This window comes from Lithobates pipiens, unplaced genomic scaffold (assembly GCF_037356315.1).
Source record: "Lithobates pipiens isolate NorthernLeopardFrog02 unplaced genomic scaffold, aLitPip1_a1.2 Scaffold_13, whole genome shotgun sequence".
NCBI classification, from domain to species: domain Eukaryota; kingdom Metazoa; phylum Chordata; class Amphibia; order Anura; family Ranidae; genus Lithobates; species Lithobates pipiens.
Window position 1 is genome coordinate 444,331,981 of NW_027507718.1, and position 20,564 is coordinate 444,352,544.

The window sequence follows — 20,564 nt, forward strand, 5'->3', positions numbered from 1 at the left end:
GCTTCATTCGCATTTGGCGTTTTGGGATCGAAAGGGTTAATTCTGCCCGGTTAATGTGAATGACCAGTGGATTCCTCTGCAGAGCTCTGGGAGCAAACAAATGAAGAAGGCAGAAAACGCCCTCAAAGTATGCTGAGCTATAATGGTAGCTTGGCTCGAGTTTTTATAAAAACTCAGAACAAAAGGTGTCACATAGCATAAGGTGGAGGAACAAGATATCAAGCATATACATGTATATAGTATGATATTTTAGACATATAGTTCAAACTAGCAAGTAGCAACATGCGTCACAGGATATTGGTGGTCAGCCTGTCCGGTCTCACCTTTACTTATTTAGGGATCTTGTTTGGCCTGCGGTTATGCTATGTGCAAAAGGACACTTTGTTTCTCAAGCATTGATTGTTTCAGTGCATTAACTCTTTCTAACCCCTCAATCCCCTCTTAGATCACAACATGATCTCACCATGGTTGTCTAGTAACTTTCGGGTGACTTCAGTATACTGTTCACGTATTGCAAAAGCACTGAATAAGTTTGAACAAAACATATACAGCAAAAACAGACAGTCGGCACATTAAAATTAGCATTCCAACTTTCCTAAACAATGAAAAAATAGAGCCAAATAATTCAGCAAAGCTTCCCAATCCTTTAAAGGGATTCCATCCATCTTTGGCAATGTCTCTAGCTTCAGCCTGGTGGAGTGACACCTCCTGTCAGTGTTTGTTGATTATCTCTAGGTAATCAGGTACTTCAGTACTTGCATTATGTATCCAGGTACAGCACTCGTACGTAGTCCTCTGTGACCTAACAGAGTCCTGTTAGGGCAGCACTTATGGACTTGATTGCTAAATCATGCAGTTCTATCTCTTTGCTCAATACTTAACAGTTGATATCTGCAGAGTTCTTTTCCAAAATCTCATCTATAATTTTGGAGCAGTTGTTTAGCCTTTTCATAAATTTTATACCCCACCCTGTCCATGAGGGGAACCATGTCCAAGTCATGTCATGTTCCAAAAACAGTTCCCTTTATCCTATGTGTTTAAGGGGATACCTGGGATGTGTACTAGCCTTGAAAAGGTGTTGATGTTTACCTTCTCCATCCCCTATAATCCCCAGTACTGGGATCAGTAAGGCCAGATAACACCACCCTCGCTCTTTAACAGGAATCCAAGGATAGTACTTCTTGCCTCAACAGATATATACATTATCACCCAGAGAAAAGGGTCTACTTATGGTATCCTGGATATCTTCAGAAAAGGTGGCCAGGGTCAATTGGCCTAGGACAAAACCCACGGGGTTGTCCCATGCTGTAAAGAGGGAATTTAGAGTATAATTGATTTCTGGGTCATTGGTGTAAAACATAGAGGACAAATCTTTATGCAAGGATATATTAAATAGTGACTACTGGCATATTTTGTTTTGACCTTTATCTGACAAGTTTCCTAGCTTAAAACACCAATCTGGAAAATAACGTCCTCCTACCTATTATTGGGTAGGAAATTGTGTCATTCAAAAATACAACTGATATTGTATATTGGTTATAGGTCACAGGAGGGGTACCATTCAGAAATGGGGTTATATTCAAGGGGACAGCCATTAGGGGGATTCAAGCTGTGCTGAGGTGCAATTTGCTACACACCCAGCACTTCTCATATGCTGATTGCTGGGCGTAAGAGTACTTAAACTGAAGCAACAACATTTTATCAGTAAAAAAGTCTGGGCTCTGTGCATTAGTCGCTCTCCTGTTTCGGGTCATGGTCTCATTGCTAGGGCAGCCACATATAATACCAATGGCACCCAAGTCCTCAGGGTGGTAGGTACAGTTAGTAATAATCCAAGTGGGCAAAAACACTATCTGTGCCGGCATAAAGAGCACAAGATCTTTCCACAAGCTTGTGGAGAAAGTAGTGAGGTCATATTTTACAGAGTTTCTATCATCTGTTTTACTCGCTCTTTGAGGATTTATATCACCTGTTTCACCTCCTGTATCTGTGTCTTGCTTCTGGGTCCTTTGTGGTACTTTCTTTAACCTCTCTGCATGGATCCATGCTCTAGACTGTTCTGTAAGGACAGCGTTTCTGTGATAACAGTAGTGGATGGGCCAGTTCAGCTGAAGAATCACCATCTTTGTCACCAGGCTGGAATTCATGCGTTGGTTCCTGTGAGGGTAACAGGAGAAAAGAGGATACTTTATCGTAGATGCCATTCAATTTCAGAATCAGATTTCGGCAATATTCTTCTTGTATCATGCTCAGGTCACCTTGTTCTATTACCAGAAGTTTCTTGGCCCAGGGGGTGGGAAATGGTAGACCCATTAGAATTTCAAAGGGTGACAAATGATTAATCTTGGAAGGAGTCATTTTAATCTCTGCTAAAACTGAAGGGAGCACAGTTTTCAATTTGGCAAGCTTTTCTTATCTTGTCCTTGATTGTCATGTCCATTCTTTCAACTATACCCAAGCTTTGTGGGTGATAGGGAATGTGGAATTTCCACTCTATTTACAGGGTACTCCTGACATACCTTGGAAACAAAGGCTGGGCCATTATCTGAGTTAATTTGCAATGGTCATCCCCACCTAGGTATTATTTATTGTGTCAGGATTTTTACAACTGTCCTTGCATCCTCCCTAGTACAGACGAAAGCTTCAACCCACCTGGAAAACATGTCTAATATGATGAGTAAATATTCCTGTCTGTTCCCAACTTTGGCATGTGGGTAAAATCAATTTGTAGGTATGTAAGGTGAGGTAATACGTGTTCAGGTTTGGGCTTGTTTGGTATGTTTGTGTTGTTTCTGATACATTCAATGCATATGGACATACAAGACTTACATAATGACCGGAGGTGTAGGATGTGGAAATCTTGTGTTAACATGTCATGTCAGCTATGGCCTTCCATCCTCTATGTCCTAGCCCTTGGTATTTTGAAATGAATAAAGGTGCATTTGCTTTTGGTATACCTGGTTTCCTCTCTTTTACAATGAGTCCAGTTTCAGGACTCAGTGTCAGACCCTCCTTATGCCAGTAGGCCAGGTATTTCGAAGAAGCCATAGCCTGTAGGTCCTGTAAAATCTGTTCCCAGGATAAAGTTTGAGGCATAAGGGGGGGGGCATTTGGATGGAGGCTGGAACTGTGAGAGCAGCTTGTTTGGCTGTGGCATTGGCCAGTGCATTTCCCCAGGAGACATTATCAGTATGGCGTGTATGTGCTTTGCAATGAGTGATTGCTATTTTGCTGGGTAAGGAGATGTCTTCAAGAAGATTGGTAGGGAAGAATAGAGAAGAATGAGAAATAGATTTGCCATATGCAGTTATGTAACCACTCCTCTGCCATATTATTCCGAAGTTGTGTGCGACTCTGAATGCGTATTTGAGTCTGTGTAAATGTTTACTTCCTATCCCTTAAAAAGCTGACATGCTCTTGTAAGAGTAATAAGCTCTGCTGCTTGAGCTGAATGATAAGGGATGGGTTGTGCCTCTATCACTATGTTAGGCAATTTTACCACAGCATATCCGGCATAGTAGGTGTGATCATCGGGACGAGAGCAAGATCCATCCAGTGTGTGCTCCCTCAATGGGGCTTGCAAGTAGGCCAGCTCAAGATGATGTGTGCTGATGTACAATGTCTATACAGTCATGAGGGGGGACTAATTCACCTGTTTCTCCTTTTTTGCCAAGTAAGGCGTTCAAGATAGGAGCAGGACCTGCTGTAGGGGTACCGTATTTGTTTTGTAGGGAGGGATTGCTCATGAGGATGACCTCATAAGAGGAGATTAAGGGGGGATATGATCAACATGTACAAATATATAAGGGGTCCATATAGTGAACTTGGTGTTGAGTTTTCACTTTACAGTCAACAAAGAGGACAAGGGGGCACTCTTTATGCCTAGAGGAAAAGAGATTTCATCTCCAAATACGGAAAGGTTTCTTCACAGTAAGAGCTGTGAAAATGTGGAATAGACTCCCTGCAGAGGTGGTTCTGGCTAGCTCAGTGGATTCCTTTAAGAAGGGCCTGGATTATTTCCTAAGTGTACATAATATAACTGGGTACTAACATTTATAAGTAAAGTTGATCCAGGGAAAATCCGATTGCCTCTCGGGGGATCAGGAAGGAATTTTTTCCCCTGCTTTAGCAAATTGGATCATGCTCTGCTGGGGTTTTTTTCCTTCCTCTGGATTAACTGTGGGTATAGAATTGGGTATATGGGATTGTATTATATTATTATTACTATTTTTTTTTTTGTGGTTGAACTGGATGGACTTGTGTCTTTTTTCAACCTGACTAACTATGTAACTATGTAACTATGTATATAACCACTTAGTCATTGTGCAGACATGTGTTGCGTATTAAGGTTCTTCAGTAAATATGCAACCTGATGCCTGTTGTGCAGTTCTGTAAGGTGACTCAGGGTAAATGATGTGGCCATCTCCACAGCCATGGCACACAATGCCAAGGACTTCAGACACGCCGGGGTGCCTTGTACCAGAACTGGAACTACTTAGAAAAAAAAGCTACAGGTCTCAGCTTTCCTCCATGCTCTTGTGCAAGGACCCCAGCCATGGTTTTACAGTTGTCCCTTGCAAACAAATGAAACATTTTACAATATTCAGGTAATCCTAGACCAGGAGCCGTTACCATAGCAGTTTTAAGATACACAAATGCATTAACCATTTCATCATTCCATTTTACAAGGTCAGGTCTGTCAGGCAAGGTAGCCTGTCTCAAAACGTTGTCATAGTAGGAGCAATCAGGTATCCATGTGTGGAAGTAAACAATCATACCTAAGAAGGTTAAAATCTAGATGCTTTGTGACCTGTCTGAGTTAACAACAAAACAGAATCTTCCTGACAGGCTTCTTGGGAGGGACTACACAACAGTAGGTCATTGACATACTGACGGAGGATGGAACCCAAGACTATAAGGTGGCCTGGAGAGCTATTGAATAGACTGCAGGTGAGTCTATATATCCTTGTGACAATTCCAGGTCATCTGGCGCCCTCCATAGGAAAAAAGCGAGTGGTAGTTGTATCTCTTTGTCAACTGAGAAAAAGGCATTACTTAAATCAATAACTGAAAAACATACTGCCGAAGCAGGTATGGAGGTGATGAGGGACAGCACATCAGGTACAATAGAGGCAATACTACAAGGTTATTAATGGCTCTAAGTTCTTGCACAAATCTGTATGATCTATCACTATTTTTAACTGGATTTATAGGGGTGCTATAGAGTGAAATGCTGGGTCTCAAAATTCCTTGTTTTAGAAATCATTCTATCATGGGTTTAATTCCTTCCTCTTTTTCTTTGGAGAGATGGTATTGTTTATGGTAAACTGGGGATGCTCCTTGCTTTAACCAGGCCTTGTAGGGGGTGCAAGGGATGTATCCCATATCAAAGTTGTCCTTAGCCCAGAAGGGAAGATCCTGTGGGAATAGGGAAGGAACTTCGGCTTGGAAAAGCAGTGGTGACTCTACAGCTATGCCCCCCCCCCCCCTTCAAGTTAAGAAAATTTCAATTTCCAGAACTCCTATTACATTTTTATTGTTTCACTTTAAGAATTATGCAAATGACTGCTACCAAAAAAAATGGCAGTTTTTTAAAACCTTTTTTTTGCATTGAAACATGTCCCCTGGTGCAGGACCCGGGTCCCCAAACATTTTTTATGGCAAAAGCTTGCATATAAGCCTTTAAAATTAGCTCTTTTGATTTTTCAAGTTCGTGTCCCAAAGAGTTTAATGGTGTTTACGTCGCTCATCCCTACTCCTTACCCCAATCTGTCCCATTATCATCTACTCTATTAGCTTTTAGACGATCCCTAAAAACCTTCCTCTTTAGAGAAGCCTATCCTACCCACACCTAACAACTGTATTTTCATTTTCTCAATTTCTTATAGATTGTAAGCTCCAATGAGCAGGGCCCTCTGAACCCTCCTGTATTGAATTGTATTGTAACTGTACTGTCTGCCCTCATGTTGTAAAGCACTGTGCAGACTGTTGGCACTAAATAAATCCTGTATAATAATAATAATAATAATAATAATAATAGTAATAACACAGAATCTCTAGTCACCATAGCATCAATGCATGTAAAAACACACAGTAACACACTCTATATGTGTATTTTCATTTATTCTTAATGACACCCAACACACATAGCTTCACTTCCTGTTCCATAGCCAAACAGGAAGTTATGCCCCGTACACACGATCGGAAATTCCGCCAGCAAAAGTCTGATGAGAGCTTTTGATCGGAAAATGCGATCGTGTGTATGCTCCATTGGACTTTTGCTGGTGGAAGGTTCTCAATTTTTCGGTCGGAAAAGTTCTGATCATCTGTACAAATTCCAACACGCAAAATTCCTGTGCATGCTCAGATACAATTCGACACATGCTCGGAAGCATTGAACTTAATTTTCTCGGCTCATCGTAGTGTTGAACGTCACCGCGTTCTTGACGTTTGAAAGTTCAATGAACTTTTGTGTGACCGTGTGTATGCAAGCCAAGCTTGAGCGGAATTCCGTCGGAAAAACCATCCAAGATTTTTCCAATGGAAAATCCACTCATGTGTACGGAGCATTAGAGGAAATCTCTGCAAATTAGGGGAATGCCTTGGGGACCCCCAGGTCACCATTGGAAGATTTCTCCTCTATTACTATTTTGGGAACTCAAATTTTGAGATTTTCTTTTACTTTAAATGATAATTGTAAACAGGACAAAAAGAGAGAGTGAATCTCCTGCCTGGGAGCACATGAAACAAAAAGAAAAACCTGACAGATATTCTAATACCTCTCTACTCTGTCCAAAACATAAAAAAAAAAAAAAAGTTTTGGCTTTATTTATACTTTAATGCATTGTGCCAAAACTAGGACCCTATGACTTGATGCTTTTGAGTTCATTGAACCCTATAAGTAGAACTCCTGGGGTGGGTGAACTGAAAACAGCTTGGGACCCAAGATGCACTTAGCCTAGGTCCACATTAATGCTACTCCATAATAATGCATCTTTTAGTGCATTTTTTATGTGTTTTCATGCTTTCTGTATTTTTTTATAGGATGAGATTGATTGTTAAGCACAAAATCCTCACAAAAATGCATGTACATGCATTTTTCATGTGCCACCATTGAAGTCAATGGGGGGGGGGGGGCAAACGCACAGTATGCTGCACCAAAAGAAGCACCTGCACCTTTTTTAAAATATGCACTGTTCTATGTTGCAAAATTGTGTAAGCAAAGGCTTTATAAGCCATAGAACACTCTGGTGCCTCAGTTGAATTCATTGAGGGCCATCAAGGAGTATGAGGACTGTATGTCATCCAGGTAAGGCCCCTTTTACTTGGGCAGACTCTGCCAGGAGTCCACCTGGTCAGCGGGGAATCTTTCCGCTGATCCCCGCTGAGCAGACGGATGGCTTATGCAGAGCAGACAGATACAGCCCACTCTCTATTGATGTAAATGGGCCATCTGTCCATTCACACCCCACTACCATCCAATCTGATCCACTAGATGGTTGGGGAACAGACCCCCATCCGCCTGCTTTTATCAGATTGGACTGGGTGTTCCTTTACATCCACTGGTCCATAGGGGATAATGGAGGGTCCGATTTGGTCCACCCGGAAAACTGACAGGTGGACTCGATTAGTTCGCCCAGTGAAATGTACAAAAAAATATTTTTTTTTCTTAGACCATAAGGATACAAAGCCGTGCATTGGATAAGGGCCTTAAAAGCTGAATTTTGCCTGCCCTGACCTGCAGTTTGCCATTCAATTAAATCTGAGGGAGTCTATTAAGAACAACACATCTCTTCTAAAGAAAGTGAACTTTACGTTTTACTAAACCCACAACAGTAAAATCAGCCTGTATATGTTGTAAAGCGTGCATGTTATACTCGCTGTGTAACCTAAGGGTTTAATCCTCTGCATTGTGTAAAAAGGCTGTTTAATCCCATCTGCTCTGATTCTCCCCTTCTTACACTGTCCCCAAACCCCAAACCATCTCCTGATAAAATAGAGCCATTGGAGTCACTCTACGCATGCTCAGTTTGGTGTGTAGTGTCAGCACAGAGCCATTGCAGACGGAAGGTCAGGGGTCTTGCAGCCTCATAGGACAGTCAGAGGAGAATGTAAAAACTCCTCCTACAAGCTTTAACCAGACACTGATAGAAGTCACAAGACTGCTACATACGGTTGATGAGAGAAGGTATTTAGCAGTTTATATTTACTAAAATAGAATTTTCCATGTTCTGTGTACTGTGGGAGACCAGATAAAGTGGATGTGGGGTCCTGGGTTTAGTAACACTATAAAGCGTTTGCTACCCCAAAACTTCACATTCCTACATACATTATAATACAAAAGGAGCTGCGCTAATGGTTAAAAGAAAATTGAATACAGAGAAAAATATATATATCACTCACATATAAAAATTATATATACATATGCAACACACTAGAAATGCAATAATATTAAATGGAACCTCCAGACACAATATCAAAAGTGTTAAATGCTCAGTAGTAAATGTGCACAAACAACATAAAATCTATAGTGATTGTAGTCAACACGTTGATAGTGTTGCAGCACCCTGTGGAAAATCTTCATAAAATGTGAGACAGTGTAATCCACCACCTTAAGAGATGTAGGCTTACCAGATAGCCTATAGATTAGGCAAGTCACCCCCTCTGGGGTAGTGAAGATCTGCCGCTGCCATCTGCAACCACTGTGAGCTATTCACCAACCTGGCGCTCTCATTGACTTTCGGCTAAGGGGATCCAGCAGTCCCAGTATAGCTGGCAGGCTCAATAGCTGGTATTACGGCACTCAATCCAACAAGTGACGAATTGGTATAGGTGGATAATATCATCACATGTAGGTGACCATGGAAAAAAGACGGGAGAGTACACTCATAGGTAAAATCCGATGGTTTTAATAATGGTCAGAATCATACAAAAAAGCTCTATAAACCTAGCGCGCGATATTGACCGGCCGGCAAAATTTAAAAGACAGAAAAGACATGCTCGTGCAATATGAAGCGTGACAGTGCGCAGTGCCGTCATTACGTCGCTCACCCTACATGTTTCGTCACACAGAGGAAGTTGTCTCGGGGGGAGGGGCAGCATGCTGATGCACTGCTATACTGTATGTAATAAAACCAGATTACCAAGCCTCAATCTGAGTCCCGGGCCGCTGCTCTAATGCGTTCTTCTTAGTTGTGGGAAACGATGGGGAATGAGTAACTAAAACTCACCAATACTAAGGGCAAATGCTGAGACCACAAAAGCATTGTAAAAATGTCTACTAATAAGATGTGGCCATCTTTTTAGTGGGGAAAAAACAAAACATCTCAACATAAAAGGAGCACATATTAAGGGAAAGAAAAAAACACATACAACCCTGACTTTATACAGAGTCCAAGGCAGTAGATAATCACACCATCTAGCTACAGAACAGCAATATGTAAATGGCTGAGAGTGAGAGTTCATGATAGGTCATGAGCAACAAATTAAAATCCATCAAGGCCATTAGTAACAAATATGCGTGTTGGCAGACGGTGATACACCACACTGAACAAATAATGCTCAATGGGAAAAAATTAACTAACCACACACCACCGATAGGATCCCAAAGGGACCATAATAGATATATATTAAATGCTAAATGACTAGCAGGAATATAATAAATATACCAATAAAAATATTATATAAAAATATGATTAAGCTCAACGTTAACAAGATAAAAATAAAAACAATTAGGGGAGAAATCTCTCCCTCTGGGATCCCCCTCACAATCCATCTCAATATTCCGACCTCGCTGGGGTCTGGACACTGGAAGGATGTTGATGGGGATCACCTAATAAAATTGACATGGCTGCCCAGGACTCACATCACATTTACAATAAGTGTTACCACTTCGTATTGCTAAATAGCAGCACTAAAGAGAAAATAAACATTAGCTAAGAATAATGATGATACGCTCTGAATTGTCAATAAACGAGTTGACATCAACATTGATGTTTAAACCATAAGGGGTATACCTTTTAATCCTATGAACCCAGGACATCTCTAATGTAGAGATACTCCCAACCAGACAGCTCCCCCGTGGCCCCAGGACTCAGATTGAGGCTTGGTAATCTGGTTTCATTATATATAGCGGTGCATCAGAACGCCTCCCATGCCCCGAGACAACATCCTATGTGCGAAGAAACGCGTAGGGTAAGCGACATACTGATGTCACTGCATATTATCACTCTTCTTATTGCACGGGCATGTTTTTTTCTGTCTTTTAAATTTTGCCGGCCGGTCAATATTGCGTGCTAGGTTTATAGAGCTTTTTTGTATGATTCTGACCATTAATAAAACCATTTTCCCTATGACGGTACTCTCTCTTCTTTTTTTTCCATGATCACCTACATGTGATGAGATTATCCACCTATACCAATTCCTCACTCGCCGGATTGAGTTCCGTAATACCAGCTATTGAGCCTGCCAGCTAAACTGGGACTGCTGGATCCCCTTAGCTGGAAGTCAATGAGAACGCACGTCCGCGGGAGATCTTCACTACCCCAGAGTGGGTGACATGCCTAATCTATAGACTAGCTAGTAAGCCTACATCTCTTACGGTGGTGGATTATACTGTCTCACATTTTATGAAGATTTTCCACAGGGTGCTATCAACGTGTTGACTACAATCACTATAGATTTTATATTATTTGTGCATATTTACTTTTGAACTTTTAGCACTTTTGATATTGCGTCTGGAGGTTCAATTTAATATTATTATATTTCTGGTGTGTTGCATATGTATATATAATTTTTATATGTGTGCGATCTATATTTTTGTTCTCTGTATTCAATTTTCTTTTCACCATTAGCGCAGCTCCTTTTGTTTTATAGTTTTGCTGGTGTTGAGTTGCAGCTTCAGCACTCTATATAATAGCGCAGTTCTTCTTTTTGCCATTCCTGATATGTGCCTGCTGTACCATGTACTTGTATAAGAAAGTATCCTGTTCTCTTTGTAGTGCTTTCTTTATGCAAAATTCCTGGTGTTCCTGCCAGTCCTTCTGCTGTCTTATTAAAAACTGACCACACTAAGGAGGAGAACCCATCGTGGTCACTTTTCTAGCTATGCTGGAAACTCAGTGTACTCTCCTCCAATGATCAGACCTATTGTGACACCCCCCACTGCAAATTCACTGCACTGCAAGCTCGGTGGGCAGCTGCTTCTCTTCCTCCCAGCTCTTGGGAATGTGGACACTTATAAAAAAAAGTGGGAAAAAGCATGTATATTTTTTTTTTTTATATCTATACAAAAATGTTTTGCCTTTCATTTCTATTTCATGTCGCAGTCACAATAAAAATCGCTGATCGCCGCCATTACTAGTAAAAAATAAAAAATAAAAAATTATTAATAAAAATGCTATAAAACTATCCCTATTTTGTAAACGCTATAACTTTTGTGCAAACCAATCAATAATCGCTTATTGCGATTTTTTTTACCAAAAATATGTAGAAGAATACGTATCGGCCTAAACTGAGGGAAAAAAATGTTTTTTTATATATTTTTGGGGGATATTTATTATAACAAAAAGTAAAAAATAATGCATTTTTTTTTCAAAATTGTCGCTCTATTTTTGTTTATAGCGCAAAAAATAAAAACCGCAGGGGTGATCAACTACCACCAAAAGAAAGCTCTATTTGTGGGAAAAAAAGGACGTAAATTTTGTTTGGGAGCCACGTCGCACGACCGCGCAATTGTCAGTTAAAGCGACACAGTGCCAAATCGCAAAAAGTGATCTGGTCTTTGACCAGCAAATTGGTCCGGTCTGAAAGTGGTTAAACGGAATGTGTTGTTTTACAAGGTGATCATTTACAATCACTTTAAAATGTATTCATTTGTATGTTCATTATAGCATAGTAGTAAACAGATAAGAAGGTATATTTACTTGTTATCAACTTTTTTTTTATACATTTCTTAACCACTTCAGCCCCAGAAGAATTTACCTCCTTCCTGACCAGAGCACTTTTTGTGATTCGGCCCTGTGCCGCTTCAACTAACAATTGCGCAGTCATGCGATGTTGCACCCAAACAAAATTTACGTCCTTTTTTCCCCACAAATAGAACTTTCTTCTGGTGGTATTTGATCACCTCTGTTTTTTTTTTTTTTTTTGCGCTATAAACAAAAAAACACACAATTTTGAAAAAACGCATTATTTGTTACTTTTTGCTATAATAAATATCCCCCAAAATATATAAAGAAAACTATTTTTTTCCTCAGTTTAGGCCGATATGTATTCTTCTACATATTTTTGGTTAAAAAAAAATCGCAATAAACGATTATTGATTGGTTTGCACAAAAGTTATAGCGTCTACAAAATAGGGGATAGATTTATAGCATTTTTATTATTATTATTTTTTTACTAGTAAAGGTGGCAATCTGCAATTTTTATTGTGACTGCGACATTATGGCGGACACATCGGACAATTTTGACACATTTTTGGGACCATTGTCATTAATACAGTGATCAGTGCTATCAAAATGCATTGATTACTGTAAAAATGTCACTGACAGTGAAGGAGTTAACACTAGGGGGCGATCAAGGAGTTAACTGTGTTCCCTGGGAGGTGATTCTAACTGAAGGGGGAGGGGACTGACTAGAGGAAGTGATGGATCGTGTTTTCTAGCTAATACGAACACTTGATCTATCACTCCTCTCAGAACAGAACACGGAAGTGTGTGTTTACACACACTCGTCCCTGTTCTGTCTCTCATGCACGCGATCGCTCGTGGCTGGTGGTCATCGCGACCGTCGGCCACAAGCATTGGCACCCCGCTGTGCAGCAGGTGTGCACGCGCCTGCTATCCCGACCCCACGAGCCGACATATAGCTATGATGGCTCAGGCAGGGGAGCCAACCTGCTTCAATATAACTGTGGCGGCTGGTCAGGAAGCAGTTAAGTTGCTTCCTGGTTTCTGGCACAGGTCAAAAGGATGTCATAAATCCCAGGAGTCTTCATGGGAATTTTGTTATCCTCTGGAGGAGGGGAGGGGGATATTTCTCAGCTAAGTACAACCTCCTGCTTGCATGCCTGATCTAAAGGCAGATGGACTCAAGGAAGTAAATGCTACATGAATCATCTGCAAAAAAGCATGAAGATATGGATGGATGGGGGAGTTTGCTTTAAAAGTTAAAAATTAAATAGGGTTTTTGTGATTGTAAATGATCACCTTGTAAAACCATTTAATTTAAAATTGAAATGAAAGGCAAAACATTTGTGTATAGCTATTAAAAAAAAAAACACATCATAAATAAAATGTTTTCCCCTTTTTACAAGTGATCACATTCCCTCTGTACTCAGCTGCAAAAGAGCTGGGGGAGGAGAAGCAACAGCACACTGAGCTTCACAGTGAATGGCTGTACAGGGTGGGGGGGGGGGGGGTGTCAGGACAAGTCTGATCATTGGAGGAGAGCAGGCTGAGTTCCCAGCATAGCTAGAGAACTGACCACTCTGTGCTCTCCTGCTTAGTGTGGTCAGCTTCTAATAGTAAAGCATCGGAACTGGCAGGAACACCAGGGATTTCACACAAAAGAAGCAATATAAAGAGAACAGGAGCCTTTCTCATACAGTAGGCACATATCAGGAATATGTAATGCTGGGGTAACAAACGCTTTAGGTTCTTCTTTAATTCATATGTAGCGGCGGGCTCTTGAAGGGAAAGCGCTATGCGTTTTTCAAAGTTAAACTTTACCTAAACTGCAGTTTGGTTTGTGTTTATTTGTCTAAATGTGACCTCTGCGTCAGTCTGACTGGACTGTGAGATGTTCAGCCTGGCCACAGGGGGTACTATCTCTTGTGGCAGGCGTGGGACTATGGTCTGGTCAGGTGCTTAAATTACACTCTCTCTGAGCCAGGTCAGGGAGAGTGGCCCTCTCGCTGTGCCCTCTGGGAGAGGGTATTTAAGATGCGGACGTCATGTGGTTCGGGTTCCGGTCCAGTATGAAGTGCTGATTACATGGTCCTGGTCCTTCTGACCAGCCCCCAGGAAGGCTATGGCCTGGGGTGCGGATCCATCCGACTTTAATCTCTCAGGGCTGGCTAGCCCGAGGCAAGGAAATTAAAGGAGGATTCCGAGGTGGTTGGGTGCCGTCTCTGGTTCAGGAGAGACCCATTGTACTTCAAGAATTCCAGAGGAGGACTCTTTAGAAGAACACCACGTACGGGTTGGTTTTATTAACAAGAGCCTGGAAGGGCTGAAATAACCAAAAGAATCCAGTCTTGTGGATATCATCAAGCAGGCTGAAAGATCCAGGTATCCTACAAGTGTTCTAAAGCTTTGTTTCCCTACGTGTTCTACATCAACGTCAGTGACAAAGACTTTGTTCCTGAGTAAGCACCTTGTTGGCTGCTAGGCCTTGTGAGAGAGGGACTGTCCAACCTGAGTGATCATCCAGCTGCGAATGGCTATTCTCTGGATGCAGTCAAAGCAAGCAAGTTCTTTAATGTTTATGGACTTTGACATTAAGAGTACCTGAACTTTCCTTTTCCAACCCTCTGATCCCAAGTTGAAAGACTATTCAATTGTCTGAGTTTGCAAATAAAATCCATTCAAGTGGATCTATTGTCAGTCTCAAGTTACTGGGCCATCTACCACGGAACATCCCCTAGACCAGGGGCGTTGGCAGGGGGTGGCTGAGGGGGCTGAAGCCCCGAATGTGTCCGCCTATAGCCCCGAATGTCAGCTCTGCAGGGTAGGCGAGAGCGGTGGGACCAATCTGATCCCGAGTGCCGCCGAGCGCTGCTGAGCGTGGCCGAGCGAGGCCGAGCGTGGCCGAGTGCGGCCGAGCACCAGAGCAGGTCCCGCCTTCTGGAGCCTGCACGTCTACGATGGACGTCCCACTGGTCCAATGCCGGGACAGCGGGATGCGTGACGTCCATCATAGGCGCTGTTGGCTCCAGAAGGTGGTAATTACAAAGAGCCTGCTGCGCCACATCCCTGCTTGGCGCTCGGGCGAGCCGCTCTCCTCTCCTCCTCGGCTCCTCCTCTGAGGACTGGCTGCTGTGACACCACGGCTCAGACAGGTCAGTGTATGATGTTAATGTCAGTGTAGGTAGGTCAGTGTATGTAAATGTCAGTGGGTGTTAAGGTCAGAGTAGGTAGGTCAGTGTATGTAAATGTCAGTGTAGGTAGGTCAGTGTGTGTTAATGTCAGTGTAGGTAGGTCAGTGTATGTAAATGTCAGTGTGTGTTAATGTCAGTGTAGGTAGGTCAGTGTGTGTTAATGTCAGTGTAGGTAGGTCAGTGTATGTAAATGTCAGTGTGTGTTAATGTCAGTGTAGGTAGGTCAGTGTGTGTTAATGTCAGTGTAGGTAGATCAGTGTATGTAAATGTCAGTGTAGGTAGGTCAGTGTGTGTTAATGCCAGTGTAGGTAAGTCAGTGTAGGTATGTCAGTGTAGGTAAATGTCAGTGTAGGTAGGTCGTCAGTGTGTTAGTGTATGTATATGTCCAGTGTATGTAGGTCAGGCAGGTGAGTGTAGGTAGGTCACTATTGCCAGGTAGGTAGGTCACTGCCGTCAGTGTAGGTAGGTTAGTGTATGTAGGTCACTACCGTCAGTGTTACGGCCCAGCCAAAAAAAACCTGCGTCGCGTACAACATCCCAACCCCCCAGTTTCTGGCTTAGACTCTGAGCTGAAGCCTCTGGTCCTTTTGCCACCTAGCAATGCCCCTGCCCTAGATGTGCAACTAGGAGAACGGAAGGTAACGGTAAGCCCAAAAATAACCAGCAGCTCCTTTGGGGGTTAGTACTACACATGTTTAGGTTGCGAACAAGTCATGACTTAATTGTTCTGTATCCTACAATGTTCCTAAATTCACGGTTGGATGGATGTCCCATCCCCAGTCACAGCAAACTTTATCTAAATGAATGCACAGTATATATTTAGGAAATCTTTGCCAATCTCACACCTCTGTAAGTTCTAAAATTGCTAAAATTGATAAAACTATTACATCTCAATGTATATACAATGGGTGTTTTCCACTTTAAATTTGCCTCTGTTTTTCCCCAGGAATGTCCCAGTGGGATTGTTAATGAAGACAACTTTAAAGAAATCTACGCACAGTTCTTCCCCCAGGGAGGTAAGTTTCTCGTGAGCACTAACATGGCACTGGCAGCTCGTCAGTTAATAGTCGTCCTGTGTTCTTCAAGCATACAAAAGAGACTGTTAGTCAGCTCTGTAGCTAAGAGCACATCCGGGACGGCAGCCTGTCTGCTATGCTGTCATCCATACTAGAGATGTGTAAATAAATGAACACAACAGATGTTCAGCGGTAACAATATTAGCAGCTCTCATCGCAAATATCATTTCTATGTTCCCAGGTTGTCTTTAGGGAAAATGTAATCATTTTCTTACATAAACTATCATTTAGCTTTACAATCAATTTTATAAGGCCAGTAACTAAAACAAAATATGTGTTATTAGCATACAGCCTAAAGCTTAACTCATCGACAAATTCAGGTCTCAAGCAGAAACAAATTTATAGATCTATATATATACCCTGTTTCCCTGAAAATAAGACCTAGCGTGATTGTTGGTGACGGCTGCAATATAAGCCCTATCCCCCAAATAATCCCTAGTTAAAGTCCTTGTAGGTCTTATTTTCAGGGTAGGTCTTATTTTCGGGGAAATAGGGTAGGGCTTATTTGGGGGGTAGGGCTTATATTGCAGCCATCACTGAAAATCACGCTAGGTCTTATTTTCAGGGAAACATGGTATATCATAGGTGTGCGCAGCCTTATGCATTAGGGTGTGCCCCCCAAAGCTCAAACACACTTGCATGTATATATATTTATACTATATTACTAAAAGTATTGGGACACTTGCCTTTACAGGCACATTAACTTTAATGGTAGGCTGTCAGGGAGTATACGGGCTTACGAGTAAGCCACTACACCGACAGTGTACATGAGACCTGCATGGCATCGGTGATCTACTGATCTCTGGTGCAATGCTTTCCAGGCTTCTGCAACAAAAAATAATAAATGCAATGCACAATTATTTTTATTGATGAGCACAGTGTCAGCAATTGATGGACACACTGGCAGCAATTTATGGGCACAGTAGCAGAAATTTATGAGCACACTGGCAGCAATTGATAGGCACAGTAGCGGCAATTGATGGGCACAATGGCAGCAATTGATGGGCACAGTGTCAGCAGTTGATGGACACACTGGTAGCAATTGATGGCCACAGTAGCAGCAATTGATGGGCACACTGGCAGCAATTGTTGGGCACAGTGGCAGCAATTGTTGGGCACAGTGGCGGCAATTGATGGGCACAGTGGCGGCAATTGATGGGCACACTGGCAGCAATTGATGGTTACAGTAGCTGCATTTGATGGCACAGTGGCAGCAATTTATGGGTACGTTGGCTGCATTTGATGGGCACAGTGGCTGCAATTGATGTTTTTTTTTCAGTTTGTTTGCACCCCCCCAGAAATTTTGAGCACCGCCCGCCACTGCTCCAATGTGGGCTGATAAAATACATACGCACTTTTTTGTTGACAAGCCAGGGTTCATATAGTTTAGTAGGACAGACATTTTGCAGGCAGTCAACACTAACAAAAGGTGTGAAACACTGCCAGAGCACAGGGATGATTAGGGGTTGCCTGGGCACACCCGGCATACCCCATGGGCATGCCTATGATATACAGTTGCAAAAAAAGTATGTGAACCCTTTTGTAATGATATGGATTTCTGCACAAATTGGTCATAAAATGTGATCTGATATTCATCTAAGTCACAACAATAGACAATCACAGTCTGCTTAAACTAATAACACACAAATAATTAAATGTTACCATGTTTTTATTGAACACACCATGTAAACCTTCACAGTGCAGGTGGAAAAAAGTATGTAAATCCTTGGATTTATTAACTGGTTGAACCTCCTTTGGCAGCAATAATTTCAACCAAACGTTTCCTGTAGTTGCAGATCAGACGTGCACAATGGTCAGGAGTAATTCTTGATCATCCTTATTTACAGAACTGTTTCACTTCAGCAATATTCTTGGGATGCCTGGAGTGAAGCGCACAGCATCTCAATCGGGTTGAGGTTAGGACTCTGACTGGGCCACTCCAGAAGGCGTATTTTCTTATGTTTAAGCCATTCTGTTGTTGATTTACATCTATGCTTTGGGTCGTTGTCCTGTTGCAACACCCATCTTCTGTTGAGCTTCAGCTGGTGGACAGATGGTAGACAGATGGCCTTAAGTTCTCCTGCAAAATGTCTTGATAAACTTGGGAATTAATTTTTCCTTCTATGATAGCAATCTGTCCAGGCCCTGATGCAGCAAAGCAGCCCCAACCCATGATGCCCCCACCACCATACTTCACAGTTGGGATGAGGTTTTGATGTTGGTGTGCTGTGCCTCTTTTTCTCCACACATAGTGTTGTGTGTTTCTTCCAAACAGCTCAACTTTGGTTTCATCTGTCCACAGAATATTTTGCCAGTACTGCTGTGGAACATCCAGGTGCTCTTGTGCAAACTTTAAACGTGCAGCAATGTTTTTTTTGAACAGCAGTGGCTTCCTCTGTGGTATCCTCCCATGAAATACATTCTTGTTTAGTGTTTTACGTATCGTAGATTCGCTAACAGGGATGTTAGCATATGCCAGAGACTTTTGTAAGTCTTTAGCTGACACTCTAGGATTCTTCTTCAGCTCATTGAGCAGTCTGCGCTGTGCTCTTGCAGTCATCTTTACAGGACGGCCACTCCTAGGGAGAGTAGCAGCAGTGCTGAACTTTCTCCATTTATAGACAATGTGTCTTACTGTGGACTGATGAACAGCAAGGCTTTTGGAGATACTTTTATAACCCTTTCCAGCTTCATGCAAGTCAACAATTCTTAATTGTAGGTCTTCTGAGAGCTCTTTTGTGCATTGTTCACATCAGGCAATGCTTCTTGTGAAAAGCAAACCCAGAACTGGTGTGTGTGTTTTTTATAGGGCAGGGCAGCTGTAACCAACACCTCCAATCTCATCTCATTGATTGTACTCCAGTTGGCTGACACTTCACTCCAATTAGCTCTTGAGATCTCATTAGTCTTGGGGTTCACATACTTTTTTCCACCTGCACTGTGAATGTTTACATGGTGTGTTCAATGAAAACATGGTAACATTTAATTCTTTGTGTGTCCTTAGTTTAAGCAGACTGTGGTTGTCTATTGTTGTGACTTGTTGTGCAGAAATCCATATCATTCCAAAAAGGTTCACACACTTTTTTTGCAACTGCATATATATATATATATATATATATATATATATATATATATACATATAGATAGATAGATAGATAGATAGATAGATAGATAGATAGATAGATAGATAGATATACAGTACACCCCTCAAATTTTTACAGCTTGTATAACAGTGTAAATTTGCTGCCCCCTCAAAATAACTCAACGAACAGTCATTCATTTCTAAACCACTGGCAACAAAAGTGAGTACACCCTTAAGTGAAAATGTCCAAACTGGGACCAATTAGCCATTTTCCCTTCCTTGTGCCATGTGACTTGTTAGTGCTACAAGGTCTCAGCTGTGAATGGGGAGAAGATGTGTTAAATTTTGTGTTATCGCTCTCACTCTCTCATACTGTCACTGGAAGTTCAACATGATACCTCATGACAAAGAACTCTCTGAGGATCTGAAAACAGAAATAGTTGCTCTACATAAAGATGGCCTAGGATATAAGAAGATTGCCAAGACCCAAGGCCTCTCCATGGTCGACCAAAGAAGTTGGGTGCATGTGCTCAGGGTCATATCCAGGGGTTGTCTTTGGGATATAAACATATGAGTGCGGCCAGCATTGCTGCAAAGGTTGAAGGGGTTGGGGGTCAGCCTATCAGTGTTCAGACCATGCACAGCTGCACACCTCATCAAATTGGTCTGCATGGCTGTCATCCCAGAAGGAAGCCTCTTCTAAAGATGATGCACAAAAAAGCCTGCAAACAGTTTGCTGAAGACAAACAGACTAAAGACATGGATTACTGGAACAATGTCCTGTGGTCTGATGAGACCAAGATAAACTTATTTGGTTCAGATGGTGTCAAGCGTGCAACCAGATGAGGAGTACAAAACAAAGTTTGTCTTGCCTACAGTCAAGCATGGTGGTGGGAGTGTCAAGGTCTGAGGCTGCATGAGTGCTGCCGACACTGGGGAGCCACAGTTCATTGTGGGAACCATGAATGCCAACATGTACTGTGACATACAGAAGTAGAGCATGATCGCCTCCCATCAGAGACTGGGCCGCAGGGCAGTATTCCAACATGATAATGACCCCAAACACACCTTTAAGATGACCACTGCCTTGCTAAAGAAGCTGAGGGTAAAGGTGATGGACTGGCCAAGCATGTCGTCAGACCTAAACCCTATTGAGCATCTGTTGGGTATCCTCAAACAGAGGGTGGAGGAGCGCAAGGTCTCTAATGCCGCATACTATCCGCCGGACAATTCGACCGTGTGTGGGCTCCGGCGGACTTTTTCTTCCCAAAAGTCCTTTGAAAGAAGTCTTGACTCAAAATTGTCC

General features: G+C 42.1%; 1 protein-coding gene across 4 annotated transcripts in view; it reads left to right on the forward strand.

Moving 5' to 3' along the window:
* The window catches only part of KCNIP4 (potassium voltage-gated channel interacting protein 4), an 871,913-nt gene that overhangs the window by 792,421 nt on the left and 58,928 nt on the right, over window positions 1-20,564 (forward strand). For all 4 annotated transcript variants that reach the window (XM_077477713.1, XM_077477712.1, XM_077477711.1 and 1 more), the window contains exon 3: window positions 16,047-16,116. In XM_077477713.1, the coding sequence (XP_077333839.1) occupies window positions 16,047-16,116 (70 nt within the window). The remainder of the gene's footprint in view (window positions 1-16,046; window positions 16,117-20,564) is intronic.